The sequence below is a fragment of the Marmota marmota genome, unplaced genomic scaffold (assembly GCF_001458135.2).
Source record: "Marmota marmota marmota unplaced genomic scaffold, marMar, whole genome shotgun sequence".
NCBI classification, from domain to species: Eukaryota; Metazoa; Chordata; class Mammalia; order Rodentia; family Sciuridae; genus Marmota; species Marmota marmota.
The window spans coordinates 68025277-68048231 of record NW_025999842.1 but is presented as its reverse complement, the minus strand read 5'-3'; the positions used below and the strand labels follow the sequence as shown (position 1 = coordinate 68048231).

Here is a 22955-nt window from a genome sequence, read left to right as displayed (position 1 = left end):
TTTGGGAGGATTGGCTAACCTCAATTAGCATTATCTTCTCCATCCATTTACCTGCAAATGCCATGATTTCATTCTCTTTTATTGCTGAGTAATATTTAATTGTATATGATACATTTTTTTATCCATTCATCTATTGAAGGGCATCTTGGTTGGTTCCACAGTTTAGGTGTTGTGAATTGTGCTGCTATAAACTTTGATGTGGCTGTGACCCTGTAGTATACTGTTTTTAAGTCCTTTGGGTTTAGACTGAGGAGAGGGATAGCTAGGTCAAATGGTGGTTCCACTCCCAATTTTTAAAGAAATCTTCATACTGCTTTCCATATTGGCTGCAGCAATTTACAGTCCCACCAGCAATGTATGAGTGTGCCTTTTCCTCCACATCCTCACCAACACTTATTGTTGTTTGTCTTCATAGTAGCTGCCATTCTGACTGGAGTAAGATGAAATCTTAGAGTAGTTTTGATTTGCATTGTTTCTCTAATTGCTAGTGATGATGAACATTGTTTAATGTATTTGTTGATTGATTGTATATCCTCTTCCGAGAAGTGTCTGTTCAGGTCCTTGGCCCATTTATTGATTGGGTTGTTTTTTTGGTGTTTAACTTTTTGAATTCTTTATAAACCCTTAGAGATTAGTGCTCTATCTGATGTGTGAGGGGAAAGATTTGCTCCCAAGATGTAGGCTCTCTTTTCACCCCCAGATTGTTTCTTTTGCTGCAAAGAAACTTTTTAGCTTGAGTGCATCCCATTTATTGATTCTTGATTTTAATTCTTGCGCCAAAGGAGTCTTATTAAGGAAGTTAGGGCCTAATCCCACATGATGGAGATTAGGGCCTACTTTTTCTTCTATTAGACACAGGGTCTCTGAACAAACCTGAATATTTTTAAATGGACGAAACCACATAGAGTTATTAATCTCTAAGTAAAATAATTTTATTTAAGATGAGAGCATTTGTGGGATTATTTGCGTTGTAATTTATAGCAATAACCCCTTGATCCCGGAATTAGGATAAAATACCTTTAGCAACTCTAGAGAGAATTTCAGGGAATCTTCAGTAAGAGACTAAACTATGCTGGTGAGCTTTTTTTCTATATAGTTGGCTCTCTCATTCATTCCTTGCTGGCATTAATTTGTTACCAACTATGTATCAGGCACAGATGCAAAAAAAATGGAGGTTCAAAAATGACTAAAAACAGCCTGTTCTCAAGCAGCTTACCAAGAAAGGTTAGCAGTCCATCAGCAATTGCAATATAAGGTAACAAATAAAATGGCATTTACTGGCTATGCTGGAAGTAAGCCCAGGAGCACCAGGCATAGGTATCTAACAGGCCCTGAAGTTTTCAGAGAAGGCTTCCTGGAGGAGCTGGCACTTGAACTGGCTGGAGGATGGGCTCCTGTCAGTCAAACAGAGATGGGGTGGAAGAAGAGTCTGTCCACTCCTTTCTACCTTCACAGGCACTTGGGAGTTTTATGAGTATATTGCAGAGATGCTTCACCAAGGCACTGACCTAAGATTTCTGTGCTTGGTACTGGCCATTGGTAACTGCAGAATTTTAGTTCTTTCTTTCTTTAATCTTTTTCTCCATTTCATCAGCGTTACATGGTGCCTGGGGAAATTGCACTGATAATTTGCATTTTGTTTGAGCAGCACCCAACAGGAATATAGAACACTCCACAGACTTTTCTGATTCTCATCTTACACATCTTTCTTTAGTCCTTTAAACAGTTTGTTGAGGTTTAGAAAACCTTATGGAAAGTATCCCGGCAACTGAGTACACAATCTCTTTCTCAAATAGCCCATTTTGCTCTAATCCAATTAAAGTAGTGTCGGCAGGAGCAACAGGAAAAGCTCACGCTTGGTCTCTTTTCAAAAAAAAGGAAGTTGATCACGTGGAAGCCAAGTTTTACCAAAATAGCTCACAATCAGGGGAACGTGTCAGGGCTGGGCCAGCATGGGTATTTTTGTTAAATATGTATTTTGTAGATCCTGTTAATAAGTGAACTATTTGTGACATTTATTTGGAGCATTTAGGGCTTTTGTGTTCCCTCCTCCAGATAACTAAGCCTTTATTTAGTGAGTTACAGATCTTTAATCTCTTAGTGATTAAATGGCCTCTGTGATTTAAGGTAGCCAGTTCTCAAGCCACTTGACACATTCTTGAATGGAACATTTTCATGTCGGTGCCAGTATTTTACTATTGAGAAGATGGGAGTGATCGGTTTGCATCTGAAATAGATATTTTAATGCCATATTTCTTTAAAAGATTCATTATGTAATAATACATGTTTACTATGCATTCAGTTTGGTACATGTTGATTAAATACTGGATTTTTCCCAATAAAATTCAGAGTTTAGCACCTGCAGAATTCAGGGAGCCATACTAATTTTGGAACAAAGTTAGTCATTCTGAAGAAGTTAGTTGCAATGATTTTGAGATTTTGGGAGAGGATCCTAGTTTGCTCTTTTGCGTATTCTCTTTAATAAATCTCCTTCCAGTTGCCTCCTTTGAGATTTGAGTTCTTGAAACCAATAGGTATATAGTATCTAATAGCAGGATATAAAGAGTGATAAAATGAAATTATAAAAATCCCTTCTTGTCTTATGCCATTGGAGATACAAGGTGGTCCAGAGAACATGAGAGTCTAATTTGGGGGTTTTATTGACCAATAAAATGAACAATAGAGGAACAGCACAGAGTTGCTACATAGAACATTAAAAAGAGCTCCCTGCAGGGCAGACCCAGAAGATTCCAAGTCATCAACACCCTTCTCCTTCTCCGTGGTGCCAATTTTGGTTTCTTATGAAAGAATTGAGAGGTTGCTTATTCTTGTTTTCCTCCTTGAAACTTTATTAAATGTTTTTAAGAGATTGAAGGGTGAGTTAATGTCCTCCCGCCTCACCTGGGTAGTTATGACTTGACACTGGTCATGTGCTGAGGAACATGTGGGCCACGATCCTGGGCACTCATCAACATGACCAGGCTTCCTGTCTGGCTCCAGCTTTTGCTGCCCGTCCTCTTTCAGTGTTGGGGATGGAGCCCAGGGCATTGCACATGCCAGCCAAGTGTTCTCCCACTGAGCTGCACCCCAGAGCCCTGCTGTCTTTCTCTTAATCACCTTTCTCTAGAGGTCTTGCTCCATCTGTGTGCATTGAATGACAGATTACAAATTATATTGTTTTGCTCAAGGTGTACTTCAGTATTCTAAAGAGTGCCCCCAAAAGGCATTTTAAGTTTCTGGAGAACACTGAATAATAGAGTGATGTGGAGATTTTTCAGATCCTTGAATGGCAAATTCAAAGTTCTACCGATCAGTTTTAGAGAATGGGATCTCAATGGCTGCCAGATGGAAATGAATAGCATGGGTTTGTCCTTCTATTCTCTTATTCTTGGTCACCTTTTAAAACAACAGCAGGATGCCTGTATTAAAAATAAGGATAGAGACTGATGGTTTGATCACCATTTATTTTATTCTTTCTTGGTTTTATTTGTGGAAATAGGCTGCCCAGCGGGCATCTTCGTCCTCACCCAAATTGAGTGAAACATCGTGTTCTTTCTCTTCCCTGGAAAATACAATAAAGACGGCCAGCAGCGGTTCTTCCTCGGGATCTAAAGAAAGACAGTCCTGGCTGGACATCGTGAACAGCTCACCTGCTGCTGGAGATGTGGGGCACGCACTCGCTTTTGCCGTGCAGGTCCATGCCCCTGCACCCTCAGAGGCTCCCAGTTGCAAGGCCCTGGACACCAGCTTCGTCACATCCGAAAGTGGGTTTTTGAACTCTTTGTCTAGTGATGACACTTCTTCATTGAGTAGCAATCAAGATCATCTCACTGTCCCAGACAAGGCTCCTGGATCAAGGGTGATGGAGAAAGGTAAACTAAGAAAGCATTTACAATTATTTAGAGAATGTGTGTGTGTGTGTGTGTGTGTGTAACTCTAATGTGAATTTGTAACAGATGAGTGTGAATTTGTAACTCATGAATGGTGATTTAAATTTACATGATCAAGTGGGGCCAAGCCTCATGCTGCTTGGGAAGTTTCCCTGTGACAACTTCCATTGCCAGGTCACTAATGACCTGCTCTAAGTGTCATTAAACAAATGCTTAAAAGAGAGACATGTGGTCATGATGTAATATCTTTCCACTAGTTTAAGGAAAAGATTGACTCTAATTTTGGTTCCATTCTCTGGAGCTCGTGAGAGTTAAGTGGGGAGGGGAAGAGAAATGGCCCATTGAGGAATGAAGGGTGAAGATCAGATGATGGGATTGAAAGAGGAGACTGAGGCTGCCTCAGACTCAGGACCTGTCATTGTGTGGACCAAGTATTGGGCTTACTTGTGTCTCCTTGGAAGTGTAAATTAAGGTCAGTGGTACAAGTGAAAAAGAGGTACTAGGTTCAGCATAAGAATCTTCTTTTTGATTTCATGAGCTGTCTGTATAGAGCAGGCTCCTTGGAAGGTAATGCGTCCTTGTCTTTGGAGTTATTTCTTTATTCTGAGAGAACTATTTTCATTGAATATTGATTACCGATTGCATATTGATGGCAATTTTTGTTCTTATGATATAATGAAGAGAGAATTTAGGTATCTTGATTTAAATGACCTCAAATTTGATGCTTAGAAAAATCCTTTCAGATAGAGGATTTGGATTGAAGAAAATAATAAAAAGTACTACATCTATTATAGCTATTATTTTCCTGTTAAAAATTCTTACTTTAATCTATGAGTAGAACTAAAAAAGTTTCCGACACCTCCCCTCCACTCACCCCCATATAATGAGCATAGTTTCCTAAGTACCATAGATACTAAAATTCCTTTTATAGTCTTTCCCAAGAGATAACCCTGCAGATGGAGAGTTTTCCTTTAGGATCCATAGCCTGAGAGTCATGGGAAGATGAATGCAGTTCTCGTCTCTGTCTAAACGCCATCCTGGGAATGCAAGTGCTGTGGAGCTTGGCGGGGCATCAATAGCTCTTTTAATCTAAGAATGAGGAAACCTGGTGTTCTTTAGCTTTGAATTACATGCAGAGTGACCAATAAAATCTGGGTGCTTCTTGGAACAGCTTGAGGTGAGGGTGCTTCTCTCAATAGAGAGGAAGAGAATATGGAAGTATTTTCCCCTCACTGATTTGTTGGCGGTTACTTACTATGTGTTACAGAATTTTTGCTGATGATTTTCTCCTGCTGCTGAGGATTTGATCAAATTCCCCAAAGAACTGAACCACATAAAGTCATCTCTATGGAAACGCAGCCCAGCCTTTGCTTGTATTTTTGATGACTTGCTGTTGAGTAATCAAATTGCATATTGTGTATTTTCTTAACGTGTTTGCATGTTGGAGAAGAAGGTAGCTTTTCATTCTTGTGACTTCTAAACAAATATTGGTTTTGAGTTGCCAATGGAAAAAAAAACAAAACAAAAAGCCCTGGAATTTCTGTGTCTGAAACACTGCTCAGGGTGTTTTTCAGGAATTGGAGTTTCTACAAGGTCCAAGATAGAAGTTAAATTTTCAGATTAATTTTTAGATTCCCAGTCTCAAGATGTGTTTGCTGGAGAAAGAGGTTTTTATCCTCAAAAAGATGTTTAAAGGTTAATAACTGAGTCCTGAAACAAGCAGACAGCATGTATTATAGCCTTTCTTTCATTTAAACAATGAAAGAAATATTTTGCAGTTGGTATGCAATTAAAATTGTGCTTGCTAGAATTTGATACTGAATTTAAAACTCCTTGTAGACATTTCTCCCTGTAGTGAAAGCTATTAAAAAAAAGAGGGTGTTAATTGCATCATATTGCTTTTCTACTCTGCAGAGTTTCAGACTTTCAAGCTCTAGGGATTCATCATGGTCTTCATCATGGTAGCGGGAAGAGAGGTGATGAGGTTAATGGAGTGCTTGTCGCATCTCAGCGTCACTCTGGGATCTGCCTTTCTTTTTCAAGTGATATTTTGGCCAGGGCCATGCCTGTGGTGGTGAATCACAGGGTGCATCACTGCATACGTATGTACAGCGTGTGCTACCTGTGGACAATGTGGACAAGGTCACTCTCACTCAGTGAGGAGGAACCATACCCCCAATGCTGAAAAACTGCAGGTTAACTGATAAAACTAAAGCTCAACTGGTGTAGGCCCATTTCCAAGTGCAAGTACAGCCAGAACTGCGAGTCATGTCGATTACAAGCTGAATAGAAAGATTGTTAATGAAGAGACGAGCATTCTAGAGCATGCATGACATCTCTGAGCCAGATTTCAGGACCTGAAGGACATTAGAAAAAATTATGCACAGTCTGAGTGTGGACAGTACAGATGCTACATTATTTTAGCTGGCTATTTGGAATGTGGCTGTAGGAATTATGTGGTATGCCTCTTCAGGAAATGAAGAAACAACAAAAATAAGCCCCTACTGAGCTCAACTCAAGTTAGCATTATTATTATTATTATTTAGTATCTAATATGTACTCGTGTACTTTGTGCTAAAGGGAATCCAAAGATGAGCAGGATACAGATTCTGTTCTAAAAGACTTCTAAAAGTCTAATGGAGCACGTGGGAGGAATCAGTCACATCTAACGCAAGAAATCAGAATAAAATGGGTGCCACCAGGGAGCTACAAACAGAACACCCCAGGTGGTCACACCTAAGGGGAAGGATCTGTGCATTTAGAGGGGAGACACAGGCAAAGGAGACTGAAAGGAAATCCTGGTGATGCTGAATGCTGAACCAGGCCTTAGTGAATTATGATATATAATTGATAACCATTTCTAATTATGGTAATCATATAAATAAAGCTATGATTTAGAAAAGTTATCTTAGCTGTAGGATGTAGGGTACAAGAGAATAAGAGAAGGAAGAGACCAAGAGGAATTAGGAAGCTTCTGTGCCCTACCAGGGTGTAGACTGGTCATGGTCTCTGCATACTTAGAACTTAATTTAGTCCCTAGAGTATTTCCTAGTGTTCCTGAGTTTTGAAATGTAATTTGAGAATCTTAAAATGGAAATGAATATTTAACACCGTGAAAATAATCTGGTCTGAATGGCCATTGGCCTCAATAGCATGGATCTCAGGCATGGAAGGATTACCACTGATTTCACTGTTCCCATGTCAAGTGGCTGAAGATCCCCATGAGTGGTCACAAAAGAACCTGGTTAAGTCACCTATATTTTTGCGTAATCTAAACAGGTCATTTGAAGTCCGCAGACTTTTATCTTTGTATCTTTTGTTGTCGTTCTTATATTCTACAACTTTTCCTGAGACAGGGAGTTATGGAATAGTGAAAGGTTATGGGAACTCAATGGAGCAAGGGTTTTGAAGCTGCTGACTAGTGAAATCTGGACTTCAGGGGCATACAGACTCAAATCACAGGTAGGAAGAAGTAGGAGGGGTCAAAGAACGGGAGGTCATGACCAAAGGTGAAAGATAAATAAGTTCAGAAGAGAGAAAATGTGGTTAAGGTGAAAGAGGATGTTTGTACTCCGAAAGAAGTAAACTTAGAGTTGACATTTAGATGTAAACAGTTCTAGGAATGGAGAAAGGCGCATTAAAAATGATGTGCTCTGGTGCTGGGGTTGTGGTTCAGTGGTAGAATGCACGCCTTGCATGTGTGAGGCCCTGGGTTCAATCCTCAGCACCACATAAAAATAAATAAAGGTATTGTGTCCATCTACAACTTAAAAATATTTTTAAAAAATGATGTGCTCTGGTGTCAAGAGCTCAAGAGGTACCACTGCTTGTGGCCACAGGACCGCAGAGCCTGGCCACAGGTTCCACAGGACCCAGAACGGCAGGTTCATTCCAGAGAGAAACCACGCCTGCCCTTACAAAACAAGGCTCGAAGCCCACCTTTCTCTTTCAGTGCTACCAGAATTGTGTTTTACCAATATTGTGTTTCAAGCAGTCACATTTATGTAGAGTACAGGGAAAACGCTGTCTTTTGACGTACACAATTATACCTCTTTAAATGACGGCTGTGCTGTGTTTTTGTTTTTAGACATTCTCTCACTTACTTTTCTTTCTTGGGCTTTGCCTGCAGTGCAATATTGATATAAACGATGATTATGGGCATTTTTGTGGTGTGCTTCATCTCAAAGGGGAAGTTTTCAGTGTTTCCCCACTACCAACAACTTAGAAATAAAGTATTTTATTTTCACCTCTACTGTATGATGAAGAAACTGGGGCTTACTGTAGTTAGGCAAATCGCTTAAGATGGTCATGCAACGATGGGAGGGTGAAGGGTGTGTTCTGTTTGACTCTAGAGCCCGAGATTTTAATCACCCAAATATTCAAAATAAATAATCAGCAGGAGCCAGGGTTAAGTTAAATAGGTGAATCAAGTCACATTTCACGGAATAATTTCCCTCTTTAGACAATCATTCTGTAACACGTGTTTCTACAATTACTAGTGAAGCAGTGCAGGTCAGCCAGTGATAGGAACAGAAGCATTCGAGCACTACGTGACACTTCAGGGTCCGGGGACTTTGTCTATTCAAAAATATTTATCAAGTGCCTCTTCGTGTCACGTACTGGCCCATGCTTTTGTTCTAAAAGACTTCTAAAGGTCTAATGGAAAAGAATGTACACTGGGAAAAAAGTGAACAGAAGGCAAAATAAATACCCTCATGGTGCCGATGTTGAGGGGAGACTGGGAGGGAGATAATAGGATACAGCAGGTCAGTACTAATGTCTCCAGTGGTTGTAAGTGCCATGGTTAACAAGAGGATGGGTGTGGGTTTAGAGAGAGATGGAGCTGAGATCGGGGCATGAGGGAAGAGGTGCTATTTACATCAGTGGTCATGGGAAGTCTCTCTGATAAGTTGACATTTGAGCCAAAATCCATGGAGTGGAGAGGAGAGCCCAGTTGATATCTTCCAGGTACAGTGTGCACCAAGTGCAGGGGCCCTTCAGTGGCACAGCGTTGAGACCATCAAAGGTCCCTGCAGGAAGGTGAAGTGTGTAGAATAGAGGATGTAGTAAGACTCTGGAATCTGTTCTGAGTTATGGAGAAGCTGTTGGGGGATTTGCGAAGAGCAGTGAAATCATCCAACTTACTTTTTTTTTTCTTTTTGTTTTTATTTGTTGTTTTTAGATAAACATGATGGCAGACATATTTTGACATATTATACATACATGGAACACAACCCATTCCAATTGGGATTCCATTCTGTGGCTGTACACTATGTGGAGTTACACAAGCCGTGTATTCATTTATGAACAAAGGGAAGTTGTGTCTTATTCATTCTCCTATCTTTCCTATTCCCATCCCCTCCCTTCTTTTGTCTAACTCAGTGAACTACTGTTCTTCCCCTCCCTACCCTCCCTTGCACACACACACATACACACATACATATATATTTCTTTACCAACTCATCTGTTGAAGGGCACCTAGGTTGGTTCTGTAGCTTAGCTATTGTGAATTGAGTTGCTATAAACATTGATGTGGTGGCATCACTATAATATGCTGATTTTAAGTCCTGTGGGTAAATGCCAAGGAGTGGAATAAATGGGTCAAATGGTAGTTCCATTACTATCTAAAATTTTTTTTGTTAATAGCCCACACCAAGTAACAAGTTCCTCAAGGAATCACAGTTCTTTGTGTCCTAAACTGCAAATCCAAGAACAGAAGTGAAATGCTGAGGTGGGAAAATAGACCAGGTTATTGTCTTTCAGGGTAAAAACAAAGTGAAGCTGGAGGCATAAAATTCTTAGGTGAAATGTTGGGGAGTAACTCAGCGTCATTCTTAGCTAAATGAAATTTGACTATCAAATTTTGTGGATGTACAATCTGTAAAAATATCATTTCCTGAGAACTATATCTCCTAACAAAAGAAAATTTTAGGTAGTAATGGAACTGACTTACATTTTGAAAGAATCACTTGGCTCTTTGGTGGAGAGCAGACCTACAGCACATTGGCCGGTGCCATATGGGTGCAGGTGAGAGGTACAGTATGGTATTCCTCCGTCAAGGTGGACGAGGTCAGGTGCTGTGTGTATTTCAAGCAGAGTTGGTGGGATTTGCTGATAGGAGAGTAGAAAGAGGAGTCAAAGATGATTTCAAGGGTTGTATCCTGAATGATGAAAAAGAATGGAGTTGCCATTTTTTGAGACAGGAAAGACCTCCTGGTTGGAGGTACAGATCCAGAATTTGAGCCAGACGTGGTGGCACATGCCTTAATCCGAGCAGCTTGGGAGGCTGAGGCAGGACCTGAGTCCAGAGTTCAGAGGAGGCCCTGTAGGTACAAAATGTCTTGTCATTGGCATTTAGATCGTATTTGAAAAATGGGGCTAATCAGATCAGCTGGAGGGAGAGGGCAGTGAGAAGAAGAATTCAGAGTGATGAGCTCTGTGATGCCCTGATGTTGTTCAGGCTGCCAAGGCACCTAGAAGTGCCTGTTAAGGAAGGGAGCCAAAGGTCATGTGTTAGAGACTAAGTAAGGAAACCTGTCAATGCATTAGATGCTGTTAAAGAACAACAACAAAAACAAGTGGATAGGGTTACTTGAACATTAAGGAGTTGAAAAAAAATCATAAAATGGAACTTGACACTATATGTCCCAAATAAGCTGACATGTATGCTTTGTGTTAAAATCAAAACCAATGGATAGCAATTTCATGACCCTGCTTATTGAGATGTTCCTTCAGCCATTCAAGCTAAGCCTTAAGCCATGTGAAATAGCATTAAATAGATTTTCAGGTTGGGGATGAGCGGTGGCATCTTTGACCAGTCACAATCTGAACTTTCACTTTTTGCCATGAAATGCAAAATGCCTGCTAGAAATATTTTCTAAATATTTGAAAGGCACATGGTGCATGTTTTTCAGTTTGGAATTAAGCATCATCCGACAGGAAGCACCTTGGAACCTTAAGCACCTGAAGGCCTTGATCGGCAGCAAAACTGAACTTCTTCCCCAGGTTGTGTCTGTGTGTTTACATTTTCTGTAAGTGCACTGTTCACTCTCTTGTGTACTTCTGATTGGCTTCTTACTGGTTTTTAGGAGCCATTTTTTTTTTTTATGAATACTCACTATATTATGGATATTGTGAATATTTTTCCTTGCCTATTACTTGTTGTTAAAATTTTATTTTTAGTGCCTTTATGCAGAAATTTAAAATCTTTATGTCATCAATTTTGTCATTATTTTATTTCTGGCTTTGAGTTTTGAGTCTTCCTCAGAAAGAATCACTGCCTCAGTTTATGATAATATTCATTCATGTATTCATTGCAGGACTAAAAAGAGCTCTTTTGTTTATGATTGCATCTAATTTATTTTTAGGTGAATACGATAGCCCAATACCATTTCACAGATTCTTTCTCCCCTAATCTGTTATCATCTTCACAGCATCAAAATTCCTGCGCACACTGGTGTTTTGTGCAGCCTTTCTGCTCATTCACTGAACTTTCTCTTATTACTTTGTCAGTTCGGTGGTTAGGGTCCACAGTTGTAGAATGTCCTGTTATTCCACACAGAGCTGCTCTTGTTGGTACTGTCTTCCAGGTAATCTTTGAATTTAATTATCAAGCTTTACTTAGGGTACCACATTTGGACTTTGGTTACCATGTCCTTGACCGTGTAGGTTAATTTGGCAGTAAGTCTGGCTTTAAAGCATTGAACCCATGAACATGGTATAGCTGCCTGTTTAGGTCACGATACACAATACACAGGTAATTATGGATCCTGCTAGATTATAATTGTGAAGATAAGGAAAAGAGAGCCCCGTCTTATGGGGGCACTGATCTGCTCCAGACCTTTGATTTCTTCCTTCCTCTTGCCTCCCTGCTGTTGGTTTGAAGGGCTCTTTACTTCTCTCTTCTCTTTCTGAATATTCCATTTCTATCTTTTCTGTTCACTTGTCCTCATTGCAATGTTTGCTGGAGCTAGCAGGTTATAGGGCCAAGGTTATAGGTATGTTGATTTGTACCCCTTGGTTTAAGTGACTTTTAGAGCCCCCATTTCTTTTCCATTCAGTTCCACCTCATAAATGTATTTTGAAAATAAAATTAAGGAAAAAAAAAATCTGTCCTTCTTGAGTGCTTGCTCTTTGTTTTTTTTCTTCCCTTGAGATGTGAGTAGAAACCTAATGTCTCTTTAAATATTTCATTTTATCCTGGGTACTCATATAATTGACAATAAAATTTAAAAACAAGTGGAGCACATGTTTTAAGAATGTAAATGCCACTTCTCAGACGGTTGAGCAGCAGTTTCAACCTAAGATGATTTCAGAAGATCACTGCCACAAGCTACAGTGTTAACAACACAGAAGAACAACATCAAAGATCACTGAATCGACCAGGTTTGCTCTTGTCTATGAAACCAGTAATACAGGGAAGAGTACCAAGTCGTCCTAATGAACAGAGTGGTCCCAAGAGAAGACAGGTGCACAACTCTGGCAGAGAAGGTAGAATAGTAGAAAGGAACCAGGGGGATCGAAGTGAAGCCACTTAGACTCACAAGAGCACAAGTGAAAACTTTTTAACTTTGAACAGTGGCCTCTCTCTGATTTCTGATATTCAGTTTGATTTCTCTCCCGTGGAATTTCTTACTCTCTTTCCCAGCTGGTGTCCTCCCGCCTCTGCCTTCTTTTCTGAGCACTGGCTGCTGTCCTGTACTCAAGTGGTCGTCATGAGTCTTCTGCTCCTGATTCTAACTGGCTCCTTCTCTCCAGCTGCTGGCTCAAATCCGAAAGTCTGGCTCGTGTCCTGAGTTGCTGGCCAGCTTCTGGCCAGCTGATGAGTTTCCAGTCCTGGGTCTAGTGCCCTGTGTTCTTGTGGGAACTGAGTTCAGGCACAAAAGCTGGGCCCCTCAGTAGAGTCCCAGCAGAGGCTCTGAGTGGGCATTTTTCCTTTGGGGCAGAGAAGAGCAGGCAGGATCTGAGCTATGGACTGTCCAGTCCTCTGGTTCCCATCTCTGCTCTCGACAACAGCGGAGGCAGATTTCTCCCTCAGAATTACACTGGGCTCGTGTTGTTGGTCATTGGTGTCCCTTCTATTAAAATGAGTTTCCCAGATTTATTATTAGTTGTGTAATTGAAATCTGTCATTATGATTTCAAGTCTGGCTATGTTGTTGTCAAAATCTCTAAGTAGAGAAGGACTGTGAAATTCTTTCGATCTGTTGACATCAGATGCCAAATTAAATGACATCTGTAAAGTCTTCAAAGCTATACAGAGTGTTCCAGTGACTATATGGTGGCTTCTTCTCTTTGAGACAAGTGGTAGTTTTGTTCTGAAACACTTAGAACCTTTCATGTGGACCAGGCAGTGCTGTTTTCTACCTGAGTCTTTCCAAGTCTTTCCAAGTGTTCCACAGTTGAGGACATCAAGACTTTTCTAATCGCTACACAGACTCCTTTCAAACCCGGATATGAAATCTGGCAGTGAATTCCTCTCCTGTGTCCTGAAGCCAGCTTTTATGTTCTAAGTAGAAAATAAACAGCCACATTCTAGAAAGCAAAAGAAAAGCCAAAAATAAGACAGTGGGGGAGGCAAAGTTGAAAATACAGCATTTCAGGAGATAATCTGCATACAGCGTTCAACAGCCATTAAATGCTGGGCCTGGAGCCGGCCTGTCCTGTCAACAGCCGACAAAAGGCTGGGTACGTGGGAGGAGGAGAAGAGAGCTGCACATTCATTTGGCATAATTTTGGAAAGGAATGAACTTCTAACCATTAGTTAAAAATGTTTTGTTTCATTTGCTAATATCACTAAGAAGGAGCTTGTTAAAAAATACATATATTTGGAAGGGAGGTTTTTAAAATATTCTTTTATTCGACATTCCCTTTATTGAGCTTAACTAGCGAACTGACCCAAGTTTGGAGACAGTTACTAATCTGACCTCTTGAGATAGTCTCAGCCAGTCTAACAGATACAAAGTTCACGGACATTGACCTCACTGCTCAACATAGGAGGGGCTCATGTGTTTAAGCAGGGATTCTGTTTCCCTGAGTGAAAATAAATGCTGGTTTATGGACAAGTCCCAACTTGCTAGCTGTAACTGCAGTCTCTTTCTCTTCCAATGAGTCGAGGCTGATGTTGCATGAAAATTGCTGATGTCTAGCCGTGCTATTCAAAGTATGTTTTATGGACCAGCAGTTCCAGCATCACCTAGGAGCTTCTGGAAAACTGGGAATCTAAGTGCCATCCCACGTGGACTGAAGCGGAATCTGCATTTTAACTAGTTCCCTAGGAGATTGTTTGCCTGTTATATTTGGAAGACACGGGTCTAGAAGCCTATGGTCCTGTACCTTGTGGAATGGAACTTTTGTTCTTGACTCTATCACTGATATTGAAAAAAGTCACTCACTCTTTTTCCAATATCTTCACTTTCCCACCCATAAAATCATAGCTTTTATCTTCCTTGACCAAGCACTTGTGAGGTGAGGTGCGATCAAGTGCCCTATCTGCCAGTGATAATCAAAGTCCTGCTATTTTATGTGGGGAAATTGAAAGAGGCACTTGAGAGGAAGGATAAATATTGCATGGGAACAATTCACTGTCAGACAAAATTCATTTATTTTGCTTCAGGAGATAAAGGAGGTGGAAATAATTAACTTGGCTTCCATTTCTAATGGGAGAGTTACGAGTGGTGTTTTCCGCCAATCATTTTTTTCTTGCTCTTTGTAAATATGGTACAATAAGAAAAATAAGCTAGTGCTTTCTAGTATGAAATTATAATTTAGAAAAATATTTGCATAACAATGGAATGGGGATTTGTAACAAATATTATTTTACAGAGAAGACTTTTTGCAGTACAAGAACAGCCAGAGAGGATTAACCAGCCAGCCTGCTCTGGTCTTGGTATGGCAATGGGAAGGACTCTCACCTCTGCTTAAGGTCAATCTGTGTTTTTTTGTTTGTTTGTTTGTTTTGGTGCATTTGTACCCTTTGGATCCTTTATTATCTTGAGATTCTATTCCTCAACTTCTTGAATTATTATTGTTCGTTTTACGGCCCTATGAAGACCTTAGCATAAGCCCTGAGCAACAGTCAAAACAAATTTAAGCCTCTGGCTAGGTTGTGAATTTGATTGGATCACAGGTGTGTCCTGGGTATTAATGTTTTCCATCTCAAATTATGACAAATGTGCACAATCACACACACACACACGTACACACACGTACATACACATACATATGCACACACAAGGGCACACAGAACAACAAAGGTCTCTTCTTGACTCCTAATGTTACCAGTTGTAATGTTAGTTTCCTTATGTCTGTGGGTGAATCTGGAATCAGGTTATTAAAAGTCAAATATATAGTGTTTCTGCCTCAGGTTTCCTTTGAGGAGGAAGAAATCCTGGTAATTTGCCTGTCTTTTTTCCTCATTTCCCTGACAGGTTTAAGCTTATATGAACATACTTGCTCTTTATTATCTTGTTTCTGGATGAATTAAAATAGACTGTCTTTTCAACATTACATATAAATTTTAGGTGAATTCTGCATTAAATTTAGTAACTTAAGCAGGTTTATGTTAATTTGAAAATTCAATTCTATCTTGGAGGGTCGAGTTATACACACACACACACACACACACACACACATCCTTATGGATAATAACCTAAAGTTTAAATTGCAGAAAAGAATTGGGGAGGGGGAGAAATACAGCTTCTGATATTTTTAACATAAAAATCAAATATTTTATTTTACATATATTAAATAATATTAAAATTGTCCAGTAAAAGAATCCTATTTATTTTTCATTTAGGAAAGAAGCTTAATGCCATGTTATTCCAATATTATTATTTTCATCTTTCTTGATTTAATATCAATTGAGTCATATATATTATCTTTATATAATAATTCTTACCCTGACATAACTGCAAAGTAAATGATTATTAAAAAGTAGTTTTGTTTTCAAGCACCATCTTTAGGACAGGGTGGAGCTGCCTGGTGATCACAGAGAAGATTCTCTAGCATTATGATTTAGTATTTCATTTGTTTAAATTTTATATATATATATAACCTAATTTAAAATGCCGTGGTATTGAAAGCTATGCACCCAGGCTTTATTCCAAGTAGTGTCCTACCTGGCTGGCTATATATTTTAAAATAAAGGCCATGTGAGATTATTGTGTCCTTGTTTGTCTGAAAACTCCAAACCTTCAATCCTAATGTCTCTTCTGTAAATAAGATGTCTTTCCATTTAATTGTCTGAAGACATTTTAATGTCTTCTGTTACCCAGGGACTATTTCATGCTTACGGTTTCTGCTGTGGACATATTATCAGATATCATGACAGCCTCATAAAAGCCTACAATGTTACAACTGTACAGAGATATGTTTCCCATACTATAAAATGCATGCACAGGTGTACAGTTCAGTGGTTTTTAGTACATTCACAGATATGGGCAACTGTCACCACAAATTAATTTGAGAACATTTTCAGCACCACCAAAACCACTTTACAACATTAGCTGACCTCCTTACTCCTGCTTGCCTCCTCCCAAACTCCAGGCAGCTGCTGTTCTACCTTCTGTCTCTGTGGATTTGCCTGTGCTCAACATTTCATATAAGCAGGATAATACTGGATATGGTCTTTTGTGACTGGCTACTTTTGGCTGTCATAATGATTCCAAGGTTTGTTCATGTTGCAGCATTGTGAGTCTTTAGTATTTCATTTCTTTTAATAACTAAATAATTTTCCCTTAGGCATACACTACATTTTTGTGTATCCACTCGCCTGTTGATGAACATTTAGGCTCTCTCCTCTCTTTATCTGTTATGTATAATGCTGCCATGAGCATCCCTGCACAATTGTGTGAACATGTTTCTCACTGTCTCCACACATCACCAAGAGTGGAATTGTAGCATCCCATGGTAACTCTGGGTTTAGGATTTTGAGGAATGAACACTCCTTTTTCCAAAGTGGCAGTTACAGTTTACATCTGTGCTAGTGAGGCAGGAGGATTTCAATTTCTCCACCTCCTTGACCACACTTAATGTTTGTTCTTTTTTATTTTAGCCATCCTTGTAGGTGTGAAGTTGCATCTCATTGTGGTTCTGATTTGCATTTCTCTAATGATCAGTGAGGTGGAGCATCTTATCATGTTCTTGTAGACAAAGGTCCACTTTTGATGTTTGCCTCTAGCCTGAGCCAAAAAGCCTAATTATCTTCAGCTACAGTTTTAAATATCTTCTCCCTTACTTTTGTTAGAGAACAAAGAGGTTGTGCAGTTCGGTACTTTAAGTCAGTGACAAAGTTAATACATCGTCTTTGCTCTCCATTTTACAAGACTGTTGGGAACCCTCGTGGTAACTTTCTGGGATTGGTGGGAGAAAACTAATTCTTGCTTCAGGATTCCTAATCTTAGTGGAGTGAACTGTAAAGTGAATGGAGTTTGCTTGATTCCGGGCTCCTAGAGTGCTGTTCTATGCTTCTCTCTTCTCCTCGATGAGCCTGTTTTGTTCAGGTTCTCTTGTGTAGGTCTCCCGGGTTTGTTCTCAGGACAGGATGTAAAGCATTATAAGCACTAAAGAGCACATGGTAGAAAAAGAAATATTGCTGTGGATCTTTCCCTGAATTATTTTCAGGGAAGGAAAAGAATACATGATTGAAATTCTGTGTGAGAAATTAAGGCAACATCAAGACATGGTTTTCTTTGGGTGACCTGGGCATCATTGGAGGTCTGTACAGTTTTACAGGATTGAAACCCATACCCAGAGGAGCTTAACCAAGGTGAGAGATTGGCTCCCACAGGCCGAGAGGGCACCAATGGTCTCATCAAAAGCCATGTCTCAGAGTGGATTAGCTTGGTTGTTCTTGGGATGCCACCTGAAAACTTCCAGCTCACATCACCACAGCATTCTGTTTAAGAGAGATGCTTCTCTGATACCCTTGAAATGAAGTCCTGGAACTGAGTCTTCCTGGCCCCATTGGCTTGACCTGAATCACTTGCTCATCACTGAGTCATGGACTGTGACCAGCACTGTGGGCTGCATGACTTAGTCTAGTCACTTCATGTGGGCTGGGGAGGGGAAGATGTGGTGGAGAGGGGAGGAGAGTGTGTGCAGAGTGACGAATGGCCGTTCTCTGCTCACAACCACAGACCACAGGCTGGCATCGTTCTCAAAGGGCAGTTCTGAGAAGGACACCCAGCGGTCATCCAAGGCCGTGGTGTTCAAAGTTGGGAGTATGTGTTAACTTGCAGGGCTTGCCTGTTCCACCTGGTGTTTTAGAAGCAGATGATTTATCTAGTTTCACAGGTCCAAAGCTGGAGAGGTATTCTGTACCAGGATCTTACCAATACCCAACTTCAATGACATTTGGATGAGATTTTGGTGTTAGGTTGATGTTGACGTGGATAATTGAGGAGATGTTGGACTGGAATGAAGATATTTTTCATGTGAGAAGGAAGTGAATTTTGAGGGGGCAGCAGGTAGACTCTTACACTGAATTATGTCCCACCCGAACTCATGTTGCAGTCCTCATTGCCTTCCCCCAGTATGTCAGAAGGTGACCTTATTAGGAAATGTGTCGCAGTTGCAATTCATTAAAATGAGGGCGTTCTGGTGAACCTTTATTCCACTATAGCTGGTGTCTTTGTTCAAAGGGAGGTTTGGACCCAGTGACATGCAGGCAGGGAAGATACCATGTGAACTGGAGTTAAGCTGCCAGAAACCAAGGGAGGAACCAACAGAGGCAGGAAGAGGGGCCTCGAACAGTTCCTTCTCCGGGATTTTCAAAGAGAGCACGGCTTAGACAAGAAAACACAAAACAAAACAAAAGAAAAACATTTTCCTATAGTTTTGGAGCCAAGTCTGAGATGCAGGTGTCAGCAGGTGGGACCACAGCGTCTAATGTTCTCTTCTTGTTTTAACTGGTTTTGTTGTTATTTCTTCTTCTTTTTAATAGAAGAAACAAAAGCACCTGAAGATGATGAAATGGAGAAACTTTACAAATCATTAGAGCAAGCGAGTCTGTCTCCTCTTGGGGACCGCCGGCCTTCGACCAAAAAGGAGTTGAGAAAGTCATTTGTGAAACGCTGCAAGAACCCATCCATCAATGAGAAACTTCACAAAATTCGAACCTTGAATAGCACATTGAAGGTAAGACGGTTTCCGACTGTGGATAAACTCTGTGGATGTGAGGCAAAGGACGGGCTCTGCAGAGGCTCATGGTAACAACAGTGTGTTTGTGGGGGTGGAGGCCAGGGCAGTAAGGGTAAGTGTGATCTTTAGAGAGTAAGGTGACCTGGACATCCTTCAGTCACTAGGACCTTTCCACAGTGGCACCCATGTGTTTTTCCACAGCAGGCCTTCCTTTTACTTTCACTCTGCTATGAAGTTTCACATGTTAAGCTCCTACATGGCAAGGACCACACACCATTTGTTTTTGTAGCCCTTCTGCCTCAGTTTGCAGACAAAGACAAATATTCAGTAAAATTACTGTACCTGGCAACCAAACCCCCAGCCTCAACAATAAGCATTTACTATCTCAGACTTTCTGTGGTTTTGGAATTTGGGAGTGGCTTGGACAAGCGTCTACATCTGTGAATAAACATGACCATGAGGCTGTGACTAAGGTGTCCCCTAGCACAGTACCTGGCTCAGTAACTGTTGACTACAGATGGAGATCATCAGTGGGTGAGAATCAGCTCTTGGGTTTTCACCTGATTCTTTTGAGGGAGCCATTCTTCTGAGCTATATCTGGGAGAAAGTCCTCATTTTCTGGTACAGCAAAGACTTTCAGCTGTAGGACTTGCAGCCAGGTAACACCGCGAGAGCCCGGCAGTGAGCAGCAGACATCTTGTGGTAACAGAGGAGCAGATGTTTTCACAATGGGAGAGAGGGACCATGCACAGGATGTACTGAAGCTATTTTCAGGGTCTCCCATAACTAAAATGCTTCTTTATAGCAAAAGCATCCTGCTTTCACATTTAGATTATAACATGAGCAGGAGAAAGCCAGGAGACTTTGTAAAATAGTCCTAAATTAGCAGAACATTTGTAGATTCTGAAAAGCCTTGATAGGTCCTGCAATTTAATTCTGTTTTGCTCATGTCCCTTTGCATTAAGAATTTGAGTCCTTTTCCTGAAAGAAATGTCAGCAATCAAAAGAACAAGGCTACAAAGACATGGCTGAAGGGCTCTTGTTAGTCAGAATTCCAGTAAGTCAACAGCAAGTCAATAGCACTAAAGGCTGAAAAAATGAAGTTGGAAAAAAAAGTGTATTTTTAATTATATGAAGAAACTCCAAGTGCAGAGAAATTCCCTAATATTAAATGATGGAAATATATTGCTAGCATTTATTCCACAGTGTGTACAGAATTGATTAATGTGGTGAGTCACTCAGTAATATGCCATAGTATGTTAGAATTTTACTATTTGTCTTTGTCTGCAAAAATGGAGATGAGTAAATAACTTTTCATCAAGCAGCATTTCCTGAATCATACTGTGTACCAGGCACTAGTCTAGGTCACGGTGACCATGGAGTGAAAAACCCTGGGCAAATGGAAACAGAGACAAGAACACACAGCTAGAATGCAGTGTGGTGTGAATGCAGTGGAGATGATCTTGGGGGTTTGGTTGCCCAGAGAAGGGAAGTGACTGACCATCAGGTCAGTGAATGACAACTGGTCAGTGAGAGAGAGATGAAGAGTATCGGGAAGGAAAGGGAAGGGCCTTCCAGGAAGTGCAGTGTCTATCAGTAGAAGATACACTACTACCCATATTTGGGAGAAATAGGAGGTAGAGGCTAAGGAGACCAGGGGCCACGTGGACCATTTGCAGGAGAGAGACTGTGGCCTCTGACTCTCCATAGAGCAATGGACTAAAGATGTCAGACCTTCACAGGGGCATGCACCAACCAAAGAAGTCCATAGGGCCCTCTGTGACAGTTGGTTTATTTATTTATTTATTTTTTTGGTGCAGTTTGGCCACGTCAACAATGAACTCAGCAACTTTTTCTTTTCTCCCAGTATATTACTGGGTAATCTGTTGCTAGGTAGCAAATTACCCCCAAACTTAGCAACTTCAACAATAAGCATTTACTATTTCAGACTTTCTGTGGTTTTGGAATTTGGGAATGGCTTGGATAAGCTTCTGCATCTATGAATAAACAGGCCATGAGGCTGTGACTAAGGTGTCCCTTAGGGCTGTGTTCATTTCTCCCCTGGGAAGGATCTGCTTCTAAGTTCTCTTTGGGTTGTTGGCAGGTTTCTGTTCTTTGCAAGTTGTTGGACTGAGGGTCTCTGTTGCTCTCTGGATGTTGGTTGGAGGCCACCCTCAGTTCCCTGCCATATGGACTCCTTCATAGGAAGCCTGCAGCCTAGAACTGGCTTCTCTCAGAGTGAGCAAGACAGCGAGATTGAACAAGCAGCATGAGTTAGAAGTCAACATCACCTTATTTCTATACTGTTCTATTTAGTAGAAAAGCATGTCATTAGGTAGGTCCATACTCAGGGAAGGGATTATACAAGGAGATGAATCTCAGGACATATGGACATTAGGCTCCATGATAGGGTTGCCTCCGATGGACGCTGGACTACCCTCTATTCATTTGAAGAGAACAGCCCTTTCCATACATCCTTTAGGTCTTGTGAAAGTGCAGTTCTAGGGCTGATGAAAGTAGTCCATGTTGTGTGGACCTGTCAAGGTCAGGAGGTTGAGGAGAGGATGGTGTGGAAATTGGCCTTGGTGAAAAACAAATAGCAAACAAAAATGAAGCATATCAGCTTATCCAATGGGGAAAGAGAAATTAGCATACGTGATTATTCATGTTGAAAAACTATAATAGTAATTACTGTTTAGCTCCTTTTTAAAATTCAAAGCAGTTAGGCTGGGGACATAGCTCAGTTGGTAGAGTGCTTGCCTTGTATGCACAAGGCCCTGGGTTCAATCCCCAGTACCAAAACAAAAAAAAAAAAAAAAAAGGCAGGGTATCAGTTGCCCTTGAGGGAGAAGAGGATTTGGCTGGGAGGGGCAATAAGGGGAGCTTCAGATGTGCTGGGTATGGGTCCTTTTTTGACCCTTGTTATGGTTACTTGGATATGGTTATATGGTGATAGTTCATCAAGCACAAATTTTTCTGTCTGTGCACTTTTCTCTGTGTAATAAAAATTGCATTGTAATAAAAGGTTGGTTTAAAAAATGCTTCAAACTGGACACAGTGGCGCATGCCTATAATCCCGGTGACTTGGGAGGCTGAGAAAAGAAGGATCGTGAGTTCAAAGCCAGCCTCAGCAATGGCGAGGCACTAAGCAACTCAGTGAGACCCTATCTCTTAAAAAAAAAAAAAAAAAGAGCCCCAGTAGTTAAGTGCCCCTGAGTTTAGCCCCTAGTACCAAGAAAAAATACTTCAAAGGTGGAATGGGGTGAAGCAAGAGCAGCAGTTTCATACAGAAACAAAGAAAATGTTGTAGTAATAATGTTTATGTTAGTAATAGGTGCATTCCATAAAGAAAAACCCCTTCATTGGGATGTTATTGGAATGCATGCTCTTTGGGGAAATTCTTGGAAGTTGAGCAAACTGTTATGTCATATACTATAAATGGAAATCTTTTGGAATTTCTGCTAGCTCAACATTCATGGACTTTTGAGTAAGCCTGTCTTTAGTTTAAAATGAATGATTAATAGAATGGTTAGTGGGGCAGAAGGAAACTCCTTCAGTCACTCTGACCTATTTCACCAGGAATGAACCCTGTCTTCCCTGAAGCTGCGCTGGTGGGCACTGTGCCAACATGCTTAGGTCTTGAGTCAGACCATGAACTGAATATTTGGAGGATAAATGGAAAAATCCACATTCTCTCTTTCCTGGCATTGTGGTGACCCTGAAACCTTGCTTGCCTGACATAAAGAAAGGTAGACCTTGGCAAAGTAGCCTTTGATAGCTACTTCCATAGCTTCATGGGACAGCCAGGAGGAACAGGGCCACTGTGTGAGGCTCTGGCCCTGTGGGCACCTTGCCTGGGGAGGAGCTAAGAAGGTTTTGCCGTTTCATTAATGCCCTGCTTCCGTACTTTTTTTTTTTTTTTTTT

General features: G+C 40.7%; 1 protein-coding gene across 10 annotated transcripts in view; it reads left to right on the top strand.

Moving 5' to 3' along the window:
• Ipcef1 (interaction protein for cytohesin exchange factors 1) overlaps window positions 1-22955 on the top strand; it is a 155490-nt gene that overhangs the window by 127830 nt on the left and 4705 nt on the right. For 9 of the 10 annotated variants that reach the window (XM_048800180.1, XM_048800157.1, XM_048800162.1 and 6 more), the window contains 2 exons: window positions 3500-3872; window positions 18834-19027. In XM_048800180.1, coding sequence (XP_048656137.1) covers window positions 3500-3872; window positions 18834-19027 — 567 coding nt within the window. The remainder of the gene's footprint in view (window positions 1-3499; window positions 3873-18833; window positions 19028-22955) is intronic. The other variant, XM_048800193.1, reaches the window with a different exon arrangement.